This window comes from Numida meleagris, chromosome 13, assembly GCF_002078875.1.
Source record: "Numida meleagris isolate 19003 breed g44 Domestic line chromosome 13, NumMel1.0, whole genome shotgun sequence".
In the NCBI taxonomy this organism is placed as follows: domain Eukaryota; kingdom Metazoa; phylum Chordata; class Aves; order Galliformes; family Numididae; genus Numida; species Numida meleagris.
In genome coordinates, this window is record NC_034421.1 from 15,222,386 (window position 1) to 15,239,910 (window position 17,525).

The 17,525-nt window shown below is 42.4% G+C and overlaps 3 protein-coding genes across 9 annotated transcripts in view; 1 reads left to right on the plus strand and 2 right to left on the minus strand.

The window, feature by feature from the left end:
- IQCK (IQ motif containing K) overlaps positions 1-1,482 on the minus strand; it is a 56,120-nt gene extending 54,638 nt beyond the window's left edge. For 2 of the 5 annotated variants that reach the window (XR_002443280.1, XM_021412152.1), the window contains exon 1: positions 566-652. Coding sequence is in view for 1 of the 5 variants with exons in the window: in XM_021412152.1 (XP_021267827.1) it covers positions 566-614 (49 nt within the window). In the remaining 4 variants the exon portion in view is untranslated. Of the gene's footprint in view, positions 1-154; positions 653-838 lie in introns of those variants that run through there. The other 3 variants (XM_021412156.1, XM_021412153.1, XM_021412155.1) reach the window with 3 other exon arrangements.
- KNOP1 (lysine rich nucleolar protein 1) lies at positions 486-10,655 on the plus strand. The gene is made up of 5 exons (XM_021412146.1): positions 486-727; positions 1,534-2,935; positions 6,772-6,840; positions 7,345-7,422; positions 9,799-10,655. The coding sequence occupies exons 2-5, from the start codon at positions 1,535-1,537 to the stop codon at positions 10,108-10,110; spliced, it is 1,860 nt and encodes a 619-aa protein (XP_021267821.1). The 5' UTR covers positions 486-727; position 1,534; the 3' UTR covers positions 10,111-10,655.
- Positions 13,660-17,525, minus strand: part of C13H16orf62 (chromosome 13 C16orf62 homolog) — a 57,891-nt gene continuing 54,025 nt past the window's right edge. For all 3 annotated transcript variants that reach the window (XM_021412142.1, XM_021412143.1, XM_021412144.1), the window contains 2 exons: positions 16,303-16,449; positions 13,660-14,394 (listed from right to left, as the gene is read on the minus strand). In XM_021412142.1, coding sequence (XP_021267817.1) covers positions 14,296-14,394; positions 16,303-16,449 — 246 coding nt within the window. In that variant the 3' untranslated portion in view covers positions 13,660-14,295. The remainder of the gene's footprint in view (positions 14,395-16,302; positions 16,450-17,525) is intronic.

The following is a 17,525-nucleotide window of genomic DNA, read 5'->3' on the forward strand; positions in this document are numbered from 1 at the left end:
ATTGCTCCTCCATAACAGGGTGTACCACACTGCTCCTCTGCTATGGGATATACTGCATCATCCTCTGTGTGCAGTGCAGATGCCTCCGCTGTCACATTACAACAAACAACTTCACTCGCACATTAGAAAAGGCCGTTTGTACGTGAAGTACTACCTTAAGGCATTACAAAGCTGTACATCAAAGGCCCCTCGGGCTGCACAACCACGGTGTGGGACTCAGCTCCCTGAGCAGCCGCGGCCACCACAGAGCTAGGGAACGAGCGGGGCTCCTGCTTTCAGTCAGAGCTCAACGTGTGAGCTGTGCCCTCACCGAGCGTTCTCACCGCTCCGAGCTCCCACGGCCCTGCCCACTCCCGTGACAGACCCCGGCGCGGGGCTCCCCACGGCAGCCCACAGCCGAGCAGCGCCGTGACCGCTCCCTGTGCCTACACCGCGCTTCTGCCCCACGGCAGCACGGCAGACTCACACGCAGACACTGACGGCTAAAAAGGAACGTTCGTGCCCCTGCCCTGCGGGAGCGGGGCCGTGGGAAGGCCGCTCAGCCCCCGGCGCCGGGCGGGCCCACCTGCGCACAGCAGCTCCAACAGGCCCGGCCGCGGCCCGCCCGCCGCCATGTCGCACCGCGTCGCCACGGTAACGGCGGCGCCATTCCCGGGGCGGGGCGGCGGACGCGGGGCCGTTCTCGTTCCGGGGCGGCGCGCTGCACGTGGGCCGCGGCAGGTAAGGGGTGGGTGCTGCTGCGCGTGGGTTCGCGGGCACGGTTCTCTCCGCGTTGTCTGTGAGGGAATGGAGACCTCGGGCTGAATCCCGCTCCCCCTCATCCCGCCCTCATCTGTACCTGCGGGGAGAGGACGAGGTTTCCGGCGGCCCCGCAGAGAGAGGCTGCGCGGCCAGGAAGGCCTAGGGCAGGAGGACCGGAGGGTCGGCAGGCAGCGTCTTTCCGCCTGCGGGGCCTCACGAATGGCCCTTCTGTGCGTTCGTTGTCGGTTGAAAGATGAGAACAGAAGGAAGCACGAGGGTTTCCTCAGCAAAAGGGGGAGCGTTGCAGGTGCCCCCGAGTCCTGAGAGGGGCGGTGGGGCTGTGGCACGGCGCAGGGACTGAGGTGCCTGGGAAGGATCCTGTGGTGATACGTAGAAGATGATGGGTACAAAGCTGGTGTGCCTAAGTGTGACCTTGTACTTCCGTGGAAATCCACCTAAACTGTCATGTATATACATGACATGTCTTGCTGGGGAGGATTTTTGGAGGATAGATATTTTTGTGACAGTGTCATGCTATGCAACTGTTGACAAGAAAGAATAAGGTCACTCCTTCACTGCTCCGGTAACTGTAGTTCAGCACTGCGTATGCTTCTGGGTCTCTCCATCTCTGAAAATCAGTGATCTCTGATGCTCTTTTTCCCAGTTTCGTAGTCAGAGCTGTGGACACATTTCAGAAGAAGGGAACACCACATAGACCGGAATTTGCAACATCTCGTTGAAGGTGTGCAGTAACATCTTCTCCTTTTTTTTTTTTTTTTTTTTTCTTTTTAGAATGACAGTCAATAAAAAGAGAAAACGAGTTCATGAGGAACCTGCACAGAGAAAGAAAAAAGTGAGAAGCAGTGGGAGCCAGACTGTCACTAAAACTGAGAAAAGAATTCAGGCTGTCACTGAAGCAGAGGATGATGACTGGTTTGAGACAAAAACAAAGGCAAGGAAGAAGGAAAGTGTAAAAGAAGATGAATGTTCAGACCAATTAAATCTGAAGAAGAATAAAAACAAAAAAAGGAAAGTTAGCTTTGAATTGCCAAAAGAAGCATGTTCAGAAGATGCTGTGTATTTAGAAGGCCATCAGGATTTAGAACCAGAAGAAGAATCAGAGGTACAGTGTTCAAAAGGTAAAGTGTTCAAAAAGAAGAGAAAAAAAGATCCACGTCATGCCTCCTTATCTCTGGAGAGTAAACAGAATAGTGATGTGGAGCTTTCAAGTCATTATTCAGATGGTATTCAGGAAAATAAATTTGCTTTCACAAAAAGCAGAAAGAATAACACTTTGAATTTAAATCTGGATGGTGAAGTAACTAAGAAAAAAAAGAAGAAAGACATTTTTTCTTTAGCATTAGCAGACATCCAGGACAGTGAATGTAAACAGTCTCAAAAAGATTGTAAAGAAACAAATGTGCCCACTTCAGAAGGAGGATCTATTACTGGTGAAAGTCATGGAACAGATACTATGCATAATGATGGGAAGGGTTATGTGAGAAGAAAGAAGAAGAAGAAAAAGAAGTCTGACTCCTTTTTGCCACCAGCAGATCATCATAACAACATCTCTGCAGTTCGTTATAGTCCCACTGTATTAAGCAACTTCAGAAAAAGGCACAGAAAGGAAATTAGATTGACAGATAAAGAGGAAAAGGACAGTACTGAGAACCCAGAAAGTATCAGAGAGACCAAGAAGAAGAAGAAGAAAAAGAAAAGCAAAGACGTTTCCTCCTTAAAGTACAAAGATGATCAGTGCTACAGTCAGAGAGTTCTTGATAAGCATCTCCCTACATTGCAAGAAGTTGAGTCTCAGGAGGAAGAGCTTTCTGGAAAAAAAATCTGGAAGAAAAGCAAGAATAATGATGAAGCAACCAAGAAGAAAAAGAAAAGGAAGATTCAAAAAGATAAGGAAACAACTTTTTCAAAAGTTTATTTAAGCAATGACTGTGCATCTAAAAGCCAAAAAATAATGCCGGTAGAAAGCAACAAAAAGAACAAAGAGAGGAAAATGAAGCCAGCTGAATGTGTCACAGGGGACACTGCAGGTGATAGGGTGTTATGCAATTCTGATCATATGCTCTCTGACAAAAAAAGGAAAAAAGTACCAGAGGACTCTGCTGAGGAGTCAAGATCAAACGCAAATATAAAAAAGAAAAGGATCAAAATAGAAGACAGGGGTGATAAGATGTTGGTAAGTTGTTAAGAAGGTGCCCTCCTGCTACAGAGCTGAAGGCCTCTTAGGCCATCCGTACCCTATTTTGTAGTCTCTTCTGCCTGTTCAGACCATTGGGTTACACTTACTTAAGTCAGGAAGGAGCCTCCTCTGGGCCTTAAAAAAACAGCACAAGGGATCAGATCATCCATTGATTTTAGCATGACGTATTTGTGAAATGCAGGAAAATATTCTTTTTTAATGCCTAATGCCGTAGTTATTTAGTATTTCAATTGTGAAAATATAAAATGCATAGGTCACCTAACAGCGAGTACGAGAACAGAAGGAATGCTGGTGTATACAGTTATCCGTGTTCTTCTCTTTCACTTGCTCCTATCTAAGTTGTAACTGTGATACAAAACAGCATTTTAATACTATGTCATGTAACCAGCGCAGATAGATAACATTCTGACTCTTAAGATTATTTTTTTTTTCCAAGATGGAAAACTGCTGGAACTGTGTAGTGCTAGAAAGCAGGGGGAAATTTTTAGCCAAAAAATGTTCTCTAGCTTTGGTGGAAGTCCTATGAATCCTAAATTCAGATCAGACCCAGTGTATCAATGCATAAATTGTAGAAAATCAGTAGGGAACAACCCAGACAAAAACTGGAACCCAAATTCTGAATATGAGATGTGCAGAAAGCTATGCAAACAAAAAACAAATAGATTTAAGAGCTGTTAAATTTTAACTCAAGGTAAATGGAACTGCTAAAGGAAGTCCCATCCAGGAGTCAGAGTACTGCCATTTCTGTGGTGAGGCAAACATGGAGAGGACCTGATAAAATAACAGGGGAAACAGATCTGTGTGGTGTATTTAAAAGAGGAAAGATTTGAAATACAGGGATTTCTTCAAAGCTTTTGAAAAATTAAGCCATTACAACGTCTTCTCCTTTTGACCTTTCAAAGGACAAAGCCTCTTTGAGACTGTTGGACATTATTTGGATTCCTGCAGCTGCTTGCATGTATGTGGAGGCAAGATAAGCTTATGATGATAAGTAAATGTGTATAATAGTGGTAACCAATTATGGAAAACGCAGCAAATGCCTTATGATCTACTAAGGAGAACAGGGATAGGAAAGAAAATAAACGGGTAGGTAAGAAAACAAGCATTTGTTTTCTTTCTCTTCCCTGTATTCAGCTCTGTACATTAATAAAAAATGCATTTTGGAGAAGTTCTCAAGATTTAGAACTCTGGATAATTGGGACATCTAGCTAGGCTCAAAGGCACTGCTGGAGTAAATGGCCAGCCATGTCAGCCTTGGATTTAATTGTACCTCAGTCCTAAACAATTTTCTGGGCTGTACTGCATCACACACTGTTGCATGCCCTGAAGAATGCTCTGTTGGGTTTCTGCAGTAAGCAGAGTAGTGATCATTGTAGAATCATACCCACTTAATATCAAAGATTTGTGTTTTCCCATTGGATGCTGTTATAGCCAACTAAAGCAAAGGGAAGGCTGAGATAATCCAGAGAGAGAAAGAGGACAGTTAGTACTGAATGTGTCAGTTGATATAAAACATGCACAACTAACTCCAGCATTGCTGTATGCTGACATAGAGACATTTCTGGGGAAAGTCAGCATGAGTTGATTGCTCTCCCAGTGAACTCGTGTGCTGCTGGCGCTTCTCAGGCCGCTGCATGCTGAACCTCTGTGTGGTGCAGGCGGTTTCAGTTCCTTTGTTAAAATACAGAAATTGGACAGTTCCTGAATGTATTTTGCCAATAAATATTCCTTGTTAGTGTTCCCTCCTTTGGAAGATGTCCATCAGAACACCAGCAGCTTGTACGAGCACCCTGGGCTGCCAGTCCGCACGTGCGGGGGAGGGGAACGTGCCAGTGGTGGGCATCCACAGCTCAGCCCTCTGCCATGTGGATGAATGCTGGCACTGATGGTTGTGGGAGCAGGCTGGGATCTCACGCTCAGTTTTTCTGTAGACGTTAGAAGGAGATAACTCTGAAAGTGAACAAATTCTGGTCTGTGTAGTGGCAGGCATTGTGCAAGGTGGTCGTCCTTGCTTGCAAGGATATCACCACCACGTGTATGTGATTTTCTTCCTTGTAAGAAAGCACTCTTAACTTTAGAGCGAAGGTGCTACCACCATGCCTTGTGTGACTTGTGCTTGAGAGACTTCGTAACTGTTGAGGAGTCCAAGGAGAGTCAGATGATGAATAGAGCAGATGCACATCCAGTGTCAGAGGACTTTGTGTATTTCTTTGAAGTTGTCTCTGTGTGTGAATGCTCTCCCCTTCCTGCAGCGTGGGGGAGATGAGGCTGGCACACCCTCGGTCAGGTTCATTTTTGCCTTTCAGTGACCTTCAGCAGGTCAAAACCATGCTGCACATGGCCCAGATGAAGGCACACTGCTCCTCCCTGCCTGTCTGCCTCTGACCCTTCCAGATCCTAGTGCAGCTGTTTGCAAAGTCCTGTCACAGCAGCTTTCCTGCTTGTTTTAAGAGATCTGAATAGACAGTACCAGGCCATCTAGAAGTAAGTTGTGGGTTTTTTTTTTTTTTTTTCTGTTAAGAGAATGAGCTCTCCTTATTGCAGGCAGCATTCTCATTTTTATAGTCGATGTACTTGTGTGTGAAAGCAGTGCACAAAAGCTAGCTTTGGAAAATGAGGTAAATCATTCATGGCTTTAAAGAAAACTGTAGACCCTCAAAAAGGTAACAGCAGCTTTTGGTCACAGAAGTATGTTACAAATCTTTTCCTTGTCTTAATGTTCCGTGGCTATTTCATGCTTGAATTACTATGTTAGCTGTATCAATAGATCTTCCCTCTGGCCATGTTTTCCAGGCTGGTCTAAAGCTTATGGCTTTGATTTACCACTATCCTAGACTTAAAACTTACCCTATTACAATGGGTGCCCCAAAATCTTAGCACAAATTTGGAAAAGAAAGACTAGGGGCAGTGATCTAGAAACTGCAGTCAGTAGGAGCAGATGGTGCTGAAGGGCTGCACTTTATGGAAGAGTTATCAGTGGTGGACTGCTTGTTGGCACCCACGGCCCTGCCTGTCCATTCCTGCCATAGCTGCTCTGTCAACGTGAGTTCCCTGTTCCTCACTCTAAAATGTAGAACTAATGTGCTGTTTGCTGCCGTTATAGGGGCAGCTATGTATGTGTCATGCCTCTCCTCTTTCCAGAGTGGAAGTGTTTTGGGGACCGTCATCGCTTCTGCACTTGCACAAAGCAATGCCTCCTGAGTGCTTTTTGGTTGGTTGGTTTTCGTTTTGGTGCTGGTAGTGGGCTCCGCATGCTTCAGGCCTGCCATGTGCTGTTCAGATTGGCCATTATGTTACCACTGGTTTAACATTGTTTTTTCTTTTTAACTTTACTATTTTTTGCCCTTTATTTCAACTACAAATTTCAACTAACGCAGTAGCTTTTAATTTAAAGTGCTCCTGCCTGCAAGTATTACTGTATGTGCCATTGATAGATAGTGACAGGTCCATTTTAATGCGTGAATCCAAAAAGTCCCTAATCGTTTTAGCTTCTTGCTAAAAAGCAAAAAGGATAAGGGACTTTATATATATATATATATATATATAAATATTGTATTTTATATATATGTGTGTATATATAAAACCTCTTTAAATTTCTGCTTTGTAAGTTTTTTTCTTGGGGGCGGGGAGGGAGAAAATCCCTCCAAAGAAAGGTATAGGTTTAGCTGGAATTTCCAGCTTCAATCTGACTGTTTCTTCTGACCTCCAAGTAATACTGCTCCACTGCTTAGTGATTTCACTGCTTACTCCTGTGTAAATTAATTAACAAGAATTGATAATAATATTCATACAAGTTTTTCCCTGTTTTACAGGAAGATGTGGATGATGTAACTATTGTGCAGGAAAAAAAAGGAAACTGTGATGAAATTAATATAGACAAGGTATGCTTTATCTCAGTTAAGCACAATTTAAAGTAAGCAAGCTTTTAGGGTGTACACAGAATTTGGAACAAAAAAGAATGCCTTCTGCTGGTCTATGCCAATATTTTCCTAAGTAGACCTAGGCTTAAAATTTGCTTTAGTTCTCATGGGTTAAGTCAAAAACATACAGCTCCACTGAATGTCAAAAGCTTCTAAGTAGCTTATTCAGTTAAATGAAAGTTTCTTTGCCTCTCATTGCTGCTGGCAGTTTCAGCATAGCTGTTACCTGCAGTTAGAAGATTAAACGTATCTGATCGTACAGAATGTTCATTTAAAATAGCACTAGAAAAAGCAGAGCTCTTTAAGTGGAGTGTGTAAGATCACATGCAACTTTCTTAATTATCCTTGCAAAATACTGAAGACAAATAATCATCTTAATCTTCCCTCATCTTCTTACTGTGAATTAAATTAACTGTTGTTTAACACAGAGGACAGTGGCTTGTGTTGCCTTTCTCTGTACACTAGGTGAGGCGGCGGGCTCTACAAGAAGAGATTGATAGAGAATCTGGAAAAACTAACGTTTTCAGCCCCGAAGTGAAAATGGTATGTATGAATTCAGACTTTGAGCTGATGGAAATGCTATGTCCTAGAGCCACTTCCTGGGGGAAAAAAAGCACTGAAAACAGCATTTTTTTTTTCTGTATGTGGCTCATGTATGTGGCTTGGCACACCCATTCTCCTTCTGATTGTAAATTTAAAGTCATGCTACTGAATGAATTATAACAATACCAAGAGAATCTGGGAGCTGACCAGCGAATTCTTAACATCAGTTGAAATCATTCAGAGGTCTGATTCCCATCATGAGTACTGAAGAGCAGTGTTTTCTCTGGTTCCTCTGGAGAATTGGCTGTGAAGAATTGCTACAAAGCCACTTTCTGCTTACTGTGAAATAGAAGTGATTCTAGGCCACGGACATAGCTGTCACTGAATTTGATCTGAATTGCTATCCGGAAGGATTTGCAGACATTCAGAAATGGAGATGCACATGAAAAGGTGAGAGAGATGATAACTGACTGTGGAGGTCTGTGATATCTACAGGCAGTACCTTCCTAACTTAATTTCTACATCATTCTTCTACCTCTTTGAAAGCCAATTCTTTATTCTTTGCTTTTGCAACCTCCACAGCTTGCCTCCTGGCAGGTTTGCCTTTCAGTAAGGTAACTGTTGCATCAGTGTTCAGCAGGAATAAGATTCAGGAGAGAAAGCTTTGCTAAAAATGTGGGATTCTTTAGTTGTTTGCAAAAGTGGTGCTCAGGACTAGAAGGGTCATTAATGCCTTTCTGGGACCTCAACAAATCCCAGTAACAAGTCATGTAAGTTTTGTGGAGTGGGAGGCAGACTGCAGCCCGTCCTGAACAGCAACTATAATAAGTCTCTGAAGGGAAAATGACTTCTTTTGGCAGGGGATCCCAGTTCGTTGGTGTTGATCTGTCATTGTGTGTTAATACACAGAAGAATAGAAGCTATGAAAACTAATTGATGGGCTTCAAAAGGAGCGAGATAGAAATACTGCAGCAAAAGCTATGTCCCGTGCTTGCCAGCAGTTCACTTAAAATAAAAATTAAAAGGGTTTGACAAGCCATAATTATTTCTGCATCTGTGCAGATATCCATCTCCTGTTCCAAAGGGAAGACTTATTTATATATGTGTGCATTTGTGTCACAGACCAGGCCTTATACAGCAGCTTGTCCTTGTTTTTTTAAACAAAAGTATTATGGATAACTTTCTTTTAATATCAGTATTCTGGCCTGTGATATTGGAGGATACTCCAGCTCCGCATTTTTATAATTTAAAACACCTGCTACAGCTTGCCTTCAATATTGTATAGCATGCTGTGTGTCATGATGGCTGCTTAGTGAAGAACGACTGTTTCGTGCAAGCTACAACTGTTTACTTGGAAGGATTTCAAGCTCACATAAACATACCACTAAATTCACATTTTTTCATTTGATGTAGCCAGATCAGTCTGTTTAATTAATGAGCAAACATTCTTCCATTTAATATCACCTTCAACTGTAAAGAAAAAAATGGGAGTAGCAGTCCTGACAAAAGTAGTTAGAAATTACCACATAGCCCCTAGCTGGAGCTCAGGAGTCAGAAAGGATCCTTAGGTAATGAAACATGTTCGTAGCTAAGCCAGAAGTTCATAAACTTCTTAAATCATAGCCTCTGTCTTGGGTTACTCGCAAACACAAATGGTTGGATTTTGACTCTACTTGGACATTATCTGCAGTCTCAGAAAGGAGCCAATATCTGCAGACAAAACGAAAAATCTGAAGGAGTTCATTTGTTCAAAGAATACAGAAAAAGGCAGTTTTGGAATGGCAAACTGCAAGGGAGGGCAGGTTCTAGGGGCGTTATGTTTAGTCCTGTTGGTTAAGTGTGTGCCCGAAAATTTTTGCACCCTTGCAAGTCTAATTGGTAAGTAGTGGGATGAGAATGCCCTTGTTACTTAAAGCATATGAGTCAGATGGAATACTGTCTCTAACACTAATACAATAAAATGTGGAAAACAACAGCTACCTAACCTAGACAGTAGGAAAATTTAAAAAATAATTAGCTTTAGGAGGCAAGAGAATGAGAGAAAGGCAAGTCTTACAGTTGTCTTAGTGTAAGAGAAAAACCTGTGCAGGGTCTAGTGCTCTGAGCAGTGAGCAGAAAAATCAAGATCTGTAAAGACAGAGGAGAAGATGATTCTGGAAGTGCATTAAGTGCTGTCTCCAGGTTAAATGAACTTGTATAGTAACGAAGCTGAACTCACATTGGGTTATGGCTAATTACACTCTGCAAGAGTTGCTGCATGTGAATGACTGCTTCCTGGCGCTCTGCCCTGTCAGGTGGTGGTGGCTGGTGGTACACAGCTGGAAGTTGTCGGTCATGGTGGTATTCTAGTGTTCATCTCGTGCGTGTGTTTCACAGGATACAAAGATTGGCCAGTGGAGTACAGCTGCTTTTCAAAGTTCTGAGCGAGGGATGAAATTTCTTCGACTGATGGGTGGTTTCAAAAAGGGCTCTGCACCTGCGGAAGATCTCTCTGTGACTACAAACAAACCGAACATGGCTCTGAACAGGGAAGGGGAGGAGAAGTTACAGCAGGCTCTGAAGATGGAATTCGATAAAGCAATGGACTTGAAGCAACATAGAAGAATTGGTCTTGGATTTCAACCTGCTGCCAACAAAAAAGTGTACATAGACAAATACGCATCTAGATCTTTAAAATTTGAAGATTAGAACTGAAGTAATAGAAAGAATGAAAACTCAACAGGGAAATTTATTTTTGCTTTCCACTTATTTTTACTTGAAATAAAATATGAAGTGTTCAATAAATTGTACTTATGAGGCGTTTTTAGTAGAACTTTTCAGCTGAATATTGTAGTTTATATAGAGCTGTGTCCTCACTTGGACACACATGGAGCTAAAAACAGTAGGTTCTCAAACCTTTCCAGCCTTTTCCACAGTCAAGAGAAAGTCTCCCTTGATTTAAGATACATAGACAGTGCCTGCAAGAAGGTAAAAATTGGTAACTTTTTTTTAAAACAATGTTGATTTCAGGAGCTTATTTTTAGCTACATCTTTGTGATTCAGAAGGATTTTAGTATTCTGTAAAATCTTCACATTTTTAGACTCAGTGAGCAGTACAAACTCATGGTGTTTTACTTGGAAGAAATATTACTTGTTTGCCTACAAATTTGATGAAGGGAGACTTAACTATGAAAGTGGTTTCTCAAATATTAGCATCTTCATTATAATAAATGCTCTTGAACTTCCTGTTTCAATGTGCTCTAGCAGTTTGATTTTCAAGAAGCAGCTGTTACCTATAAACGAAGGTAAACGCTTTGAGTAATTTTCTCAATTCTAAAAAGCGAGTTGATTTTGATAACGTTTATTGGGCTCATTATAAATGAAATTTTTAGTCTTCAGACTTTCATTTAACCTGCACTTCCCCTTTTTTCTTTTTTTTTGAGTACAAACTATTAAGACTGTATTGTGTACGTTGTGTAGTGTCTTGTGGGAAGTTACAAAAAGATAGTGAGAAGACGTCCCGTATTCTGTCACTGCCCATGCTGCTTGCTGCAGGATATAGTGTTCTGTAAGTTTTCAAGTCATCCTGGTTCTCAAGCATAACAAGCTGACCACCTCCTGTGTCTGGGGCTGCTGTAGCAATGGTGGCCTCCTTACAGGCACCCCCCCATACCCAGCACAAGTTACTATCTCTACAGACCAGCTCATTGTTCTTCTGTTTTACCTGTCCTTTTTGATAAGATGCTGCCAACTAATCTGCTAAATTTCTTGTTCTTTTAAGGCAACCTTTCTTTCCACAATAGCCTTCTTCTGTTGGACTGCTGTACCTGAAAGCAGCTGACTCGTGGCAGAAAATACGCTTGCAGAACAGTGTTTGGTTTCACTGTATTTTGGGCAACTCCTAAGGGGAAATGAAAGATCACGCAGAGGCTCCAGCGTAAGTCATACCAGGGAAGGAGATACTGAACCGCTTCCTACAGGGCCTGGACTTGGCTTTGAGAAAACCACTGCTTTTAAAGTCTCATTTAAAACAACCACTACCTCAGCATGAGCCTGATTGGCCCCAGTGCTTCTCAAAGCTGATGGACTGGCTTCAGTGCCTTTCTGGGCTGCAGCTGTGGCTTTGCTTCAAGTAGCACAGGTTCTGTTTTCTGATTTAAGACAAATGCTGAATTTAGGCCTTCAACTACTCGCCTGGCAAAAAATGCATTAAAATAATGGAATGGGTAGGAAACTGTCAACTGATTATTTCCTTTAAGAAGAAGACGACAGAACAGCACGTACAGATCTCTGTTGCAGTCAGTATTGGGTACAGTGACTAGTCTTGCATTGCCGCTGATGAAGAGGCTGAAGGGGATAATAGTTCTACACTTACCTTTGGATGAGGATATTTTCCCCCTCTGGATCATGATGTATAACACTGTGTTGCTGAACTGTAGCTCTGACACCTTGCTCTTGCTAATATTGCGTCATAGTTTAAAAAACAAGACAGACATCTGGGAAAAAATAACTTCAAGCAGTCAAATTTGCTCTAGCCTATATATTTACTATATGCAGAAGACAGGTCTATGGTAAGTGAGATGCTTACACTAAAATTAATTTTGCTCTAAGATGGAAGTAAGGTTATTAGAGTGGTGAGGTGACCTTCCAGGCTGGATGTTTTATGTTTGCTCCTGGTAACTTAGAGTTTTCTGGATAACACTGAGCTATTTTTGCACTAATAAAAGCATTAGTAAAATTCTTGAAAACCTTTCTCATGACAGTCTTGCATCAATAAATAAACCGAAGTTATAGTGAGATCAAAAGACAACAGGCAAAAATGGGTGTCTGTGTGGGGAAAAGGAATGGTTGTTTGGGCTGTTTGTAGGCCTGCTGTACATTTCCATTTTACAGAACCTGGAACAGCTCCACGCTGGGTTTGTAGCAGTACATTTACCCCTGGAGGACAATTTCTGCCATAGCACAGCTGCTCTGCGTGACCTACTTGGCTGGTTAGACAGCTCAGTTCAATCCCATTTACCCAGTTTCCAAGTCTAACAGAGAGAATCTTCCACATGCTGCTGAGAGTTGTTTTGTGCAGCTGCAGCAAAAAGGAAAGTTAAATTATAGTATGACATAACATACATGCAGGACTGTCATCTCACTGTATGTGTCAGCTATACAGAATTATTTAAAGCAAATATAATTAAATCAGGTACTGAAGGTTGGAAAGGTTCTGTATCAAGTCAATGCTACCTAATAGTTATCTTGTATTCCTTCAGTTTTACTTTGCATATATGTATATACATCGTCTGTACAAGACCATGTTACCAAAAAGTCCTTGTTCAGTTCCTTCTATCCACAATACAAAATATACATTTTACATATGTACCCTGCATTAGAAATCGCTAAAGAGATGAGAAACATACAGCAAGAATGGTTAAGTAATTTGGCCTGCTAAATCTGAATATATGGTTCTAGCAAAACTAATGACATGTTTAGCTGTTGCTAAGCACTAAGCAGTCGTTTGCTCATTTCCCCAACTCCCAGTGGGATGGGAGAGAGAATCACAAAAGAAACCAAAGTAGAATTCGAGGGCTGAGATAAAACTATTTACTAAAAAAAGAAAGAGGAAAAAAAAATAATATATATATTATATTATAACAAACATATATATATATATATATGTATGATGCATACAGATAAAGGAAGTGATGCACAAAGCAGCAGCTCACCACGCGCTGACTGATGCTCAGCCAGTCCCCAAGCAGCGGCTGCCCACCCTGACCACCTCCCCCCGCTGTCAAGCTTTTTCTGCAGGATGCCATATGGCACGGAATATCCCTTTGGCCAGCTGAGGGCAGCTGTCCCCTCCCAGCTCCTTGTGCTCCCCCAGCACCAGGAGAAGCAGAGAAACTGAAGTGTCCTTGGCTCTGTACAGCACTGCTGAGCAACAACCAAACCATCAGTGTGTTAGCAACACTGTCTTTCCTCCTGAAGCCAAAACACAGCCTCACACCAGACACTGCAAAGGAAAAAAATCAGTTCTATCCCTGCTGAAACTAGGACATCAGCCTTAACAAAGAGAACATTTTAATGTACATGACTTCCGTCACTAAAAGAAACACTCTGCAAAAGTAGCAATAGATGCAAGGTCTCACCATGGTTACTTACCACAGGACAGAAATGGTCAGAGTGAAATTTATTAGGTATAAAAGCAGTGCATGTAGCTAGGTAATAAATTTGTATACACAAAGGAACTCCTCCAGAACAAACAGGTGAGCTGCAAACTGCTTTATTCAGAGATATAGCGTACGAGAGAATATGGAATACTTTGCATACATTTCCATTTTCCTTTGCAGACGGCATTTAAAGATACAAAACACTACTGAAGTGGTACTACAAACACGTCTATGAAAATGTGCATTAGAAATTAGAACAGTAACACTTGGTCCATTTTTCTCTTTTACTGAAACTGACCAAATGTTGGCAGCATCCCAAAGCAGAAGGACGACTTAGTAGAATTACGACATTGAAGTACTGCTTTCTACACGGGAGAAATGCTGTTCTACAAGCAGGATGAAGTTTGGGGGCTGTGAATTGATCCGTGCAGATTATCAGATTATTTTATTCCTTTGTCACTAAAATGACAACAGATTTGATTTGGAAAGGCTTTTGCAACCACAGAGGTTCAAAATATCTTTTACTGAATTTAAAATGCAGTGGCAGAACTGGAAACAAAAAATTCAGATTAAATTATTGCACTCAGAACGGTTTTACCTGTGCCCAAGTATATCTGTCACACTAAGTAAAATTAAAATACACTGAACTCTAGTCAAAGACTAGAAGAATCAGTGATTTGTGGCCGTGGCTACATGCTCTCTTTTACATAAGACTCCTTGGAAGAGGCGTTCATCAGGTTCTGGACTGCAGAGGAAGGCGAAGGGCCAAGTCTGTGAAGTGACTCATGTCAGGCTGTTTGCTTCGCCTCTTGATGTATTCTAGAGTTTTTACCTGAGTACAGAAAGAAAGGTGTTTTGAGATGTTTAGTCTTTGTCTTTTCTCATTTCAGAGGCCATCCGTTTTGCTAAAGGAAGTCATTTTAACAGATGCACCTCTGATTTTCCCTAAATTCCACTGGATACACAACGACTTGGATCTCTCTACTCCAGAGCTGCTGACTATGGACACTTTTCTTAAGCAATGCTCTGAAGTGCCCACATGCAATGTGACAGCATGCAGTTCCTCCACTAAATAAAAATGCTGTTGTTCTTCCAAAGCTTACATTTTCTGTACTGAAAAGTGCAGTACTCCACATTTCCAGGTTCTTTAATGTGTGAAATACTTTTAAAAAGGTGAGAGACAGAGCAGACTGGTACAAATAAGAGAAGCTGCTTACTCATTCAGAAGCATTTTAAAAAATAAGCTGTTTTTTTGTTGGTTCTTGTTTGTTTTAAACTTGGTTCAAAGCATACATATATAAAAAAGACAGACACTTGTATGGAGATCAGGTTTATCCAGGCCAAGAAAGTAAGGGGGGTACTCCAAAAGTACTGCCTCCTATTTCATTGCATTGGCCCACAGTGTCAGAGGCAGATGATGGTGGGATGGCAGCAGAGGCTGAACCTTCCCCCCAGTATCCCATTACATTTTGTTGCCGTACGACAGACAGAGGGGCACTGTGACAGAGCGGCCTCTGACATGCAAATGCTTCAGCACAGGGGTGGAACTGAATTCCTCCATACAAATAAAGTGGCACCCACTGACATTCAACAATGCTTGCTGAAAATCATGTGGAGACCAAACAGTGGTTGTTGACACAGTGAGGGATAGGTGGTGTGCTTCAGCATGGGCAACAGCAACATGAAAGACAATCCACGTTCTGGACAGCCATGCACAGCTCTCCCACCATGAAATTAAGAGAATTTCAATCAGCTCATCTGCTCAAATTGGCTGGTCATGACCAGAGAACTGTGTACAGAGCTGAATATTGGCTTCAGCGCATTGGAAACAATGGTGTAAATGTTGGAATACCACAGTCTGCACCAGGTGGTTCCCACAGATGCTCACAAAGGGACAGAAAGAACATGCATGCAAGTTTTTCAGGACCTACTGAACCGATATGAGGTGAAAGTGACAGTTTCCTGGATTGCATCATTACCGGTGATGAGATCTGGTGTCACCACTACGTGCCACGTCAAAGGGCAGTCCATGGAGTGGTGACATTTGAATTCCACATTGAAGAAAAAGTTCAAGACAAAACCCTCAGCAAGTAGAGTGACGCGTACTGTCTTTTGGGATGGGAAACGGGTGATCTTTCTGGATTTCCTGGAACCTGGACAACAAACCCTCAGCTCTGACCACTGCATTGTGATGCTGACTGAGCTGAAGGCTCGAACTTCCAGAGTCAGGCCAGAACAGAAGACAGCCTCTCTCTTGCAACAGGGTAATGCCAGGCCCCACACCAGTTTGAAGACTGTGGAGCACGTTGCTAATCTTGGCTAGACTCTCCTAATAGACCCATCATATAGTCCAGATTTGGCACCTTCTGACTTCTATCTGCTCAGGCTGCTGAAGGATGGACTGCGTGGGCAATATTTTCCTAGCAACAACACCATCACAGCAGCTGTGAAACAGTGGGTCACCTCCCCTGGTTCAGATTTATGCAAATGCAGCACACAGCTCTTGTTCATCACTGGCAAAAATGTATAGCTAACGGTGGTGACTATGTTAAAAAATAGTGTTTTGTAGCTGAGAATTTGCTCTATCAAACAGTGTTATTGTGCTCTTTGTATCTGTTGTTGTTTCCATGGAAATAAATAGGAGGCATTACTTTTGGAGTGACCTATGAAGTATCACCTTTTCCCAGCAGAGGAGCTGAAAAAGATCTTAACAGATTTCTCTGCAGTATGTACTCCTTACCATAGTCTTGGTGTCAGCAAAGCCATGTTTCTGAGCAAGATTCCAGAGATTTACTGAAAGCTGGTTCAGTTTGTTGTTTCGTAGATCCCCGTGAGCTAAAATAGTGTTAAAGAAATAGAGTGCCAACTGGCTTTGTCGCTTCAGGGTCTATAAAGAGAAAAGAATTCCTGTGTTATCATATAGTCACCCCAGCATAACCTCTCCAAGTTTGCTTGCAAGTGCAAAGGACAGATAATTGTTTTGTAATACACAGCAGTAATTACATCTGCAGGAATGTGGGCACCGTTTCCACATTCCATTCAAAATAAAACAAGAAATGATAATTATGAGCCAACCCATATCTGGAGTACTGTGTCCAGTTCTGGGCTCCCCAGTTCAAAAAAGACAGATCTCCTAGAAAGAGTCCAGAGGAGGGTGACAAAGATGATGAAGGGCCTGGAGTATTTCCTGCATAAGTGCACTATGTGCTCATTTACTATGTATTTTCTGCATGAATGGCTGAGAGACCTGGGCTTGTTCAGCCTAGCGAGCAGAAGACTGAGAGGGGATCTGATCAATGTTTATAAATATCTAAAGTGTGGGAGGCAACTGGGCAAAGCCAGACTCTTTCCAGTGGTGTGCTGTGTAAGGAGCAGTGGCCAGAAACTGGAACACAGCAAGTTCCACACAAACATGTGGAAGAACTTTACAGTGAGGGTGACTTCCATGATTTACCTGCTATTCTTCTACTGAAACACACTTGTACCATGTTTGTAGTCAATTTCCCTAAAATTACTGAGCAGAGATCTCAAGGAGCATCGCTGCTTTGCTGTAATCTACCACGAGGAACACCGTGCCTTTCAGACTCTGCAGGAGAGCTCTCGGGCACTGACAATTCTGCACTGAAGACAGATTATTGCTGGATGCATCTTACATGTAGTGCTGCTTTGTACTGCTTTGCTGCTGCTGTCCTTTGGTTTTGGGCGAAGAAAGACCACTGACAAAAGCAAAGCTCTATCTTATATGGGAACCACAACGGCAGGGCAGTAACTAGAACTGTTAGCTCAGCACCTTGATTACTAAACTTGATGACTCACTTCAGCCTTTGCAGTTCAATATATGTTAGGGGTAGCTAATATACTGCACTCAGATAAAAAACTTCAGAGGGAACAAGGTGAAGATTGGGATAAGGGGAGTGATCACTGCAAGCTGTGCTCTCCTGACACCGTACCAGTGCAGCCACA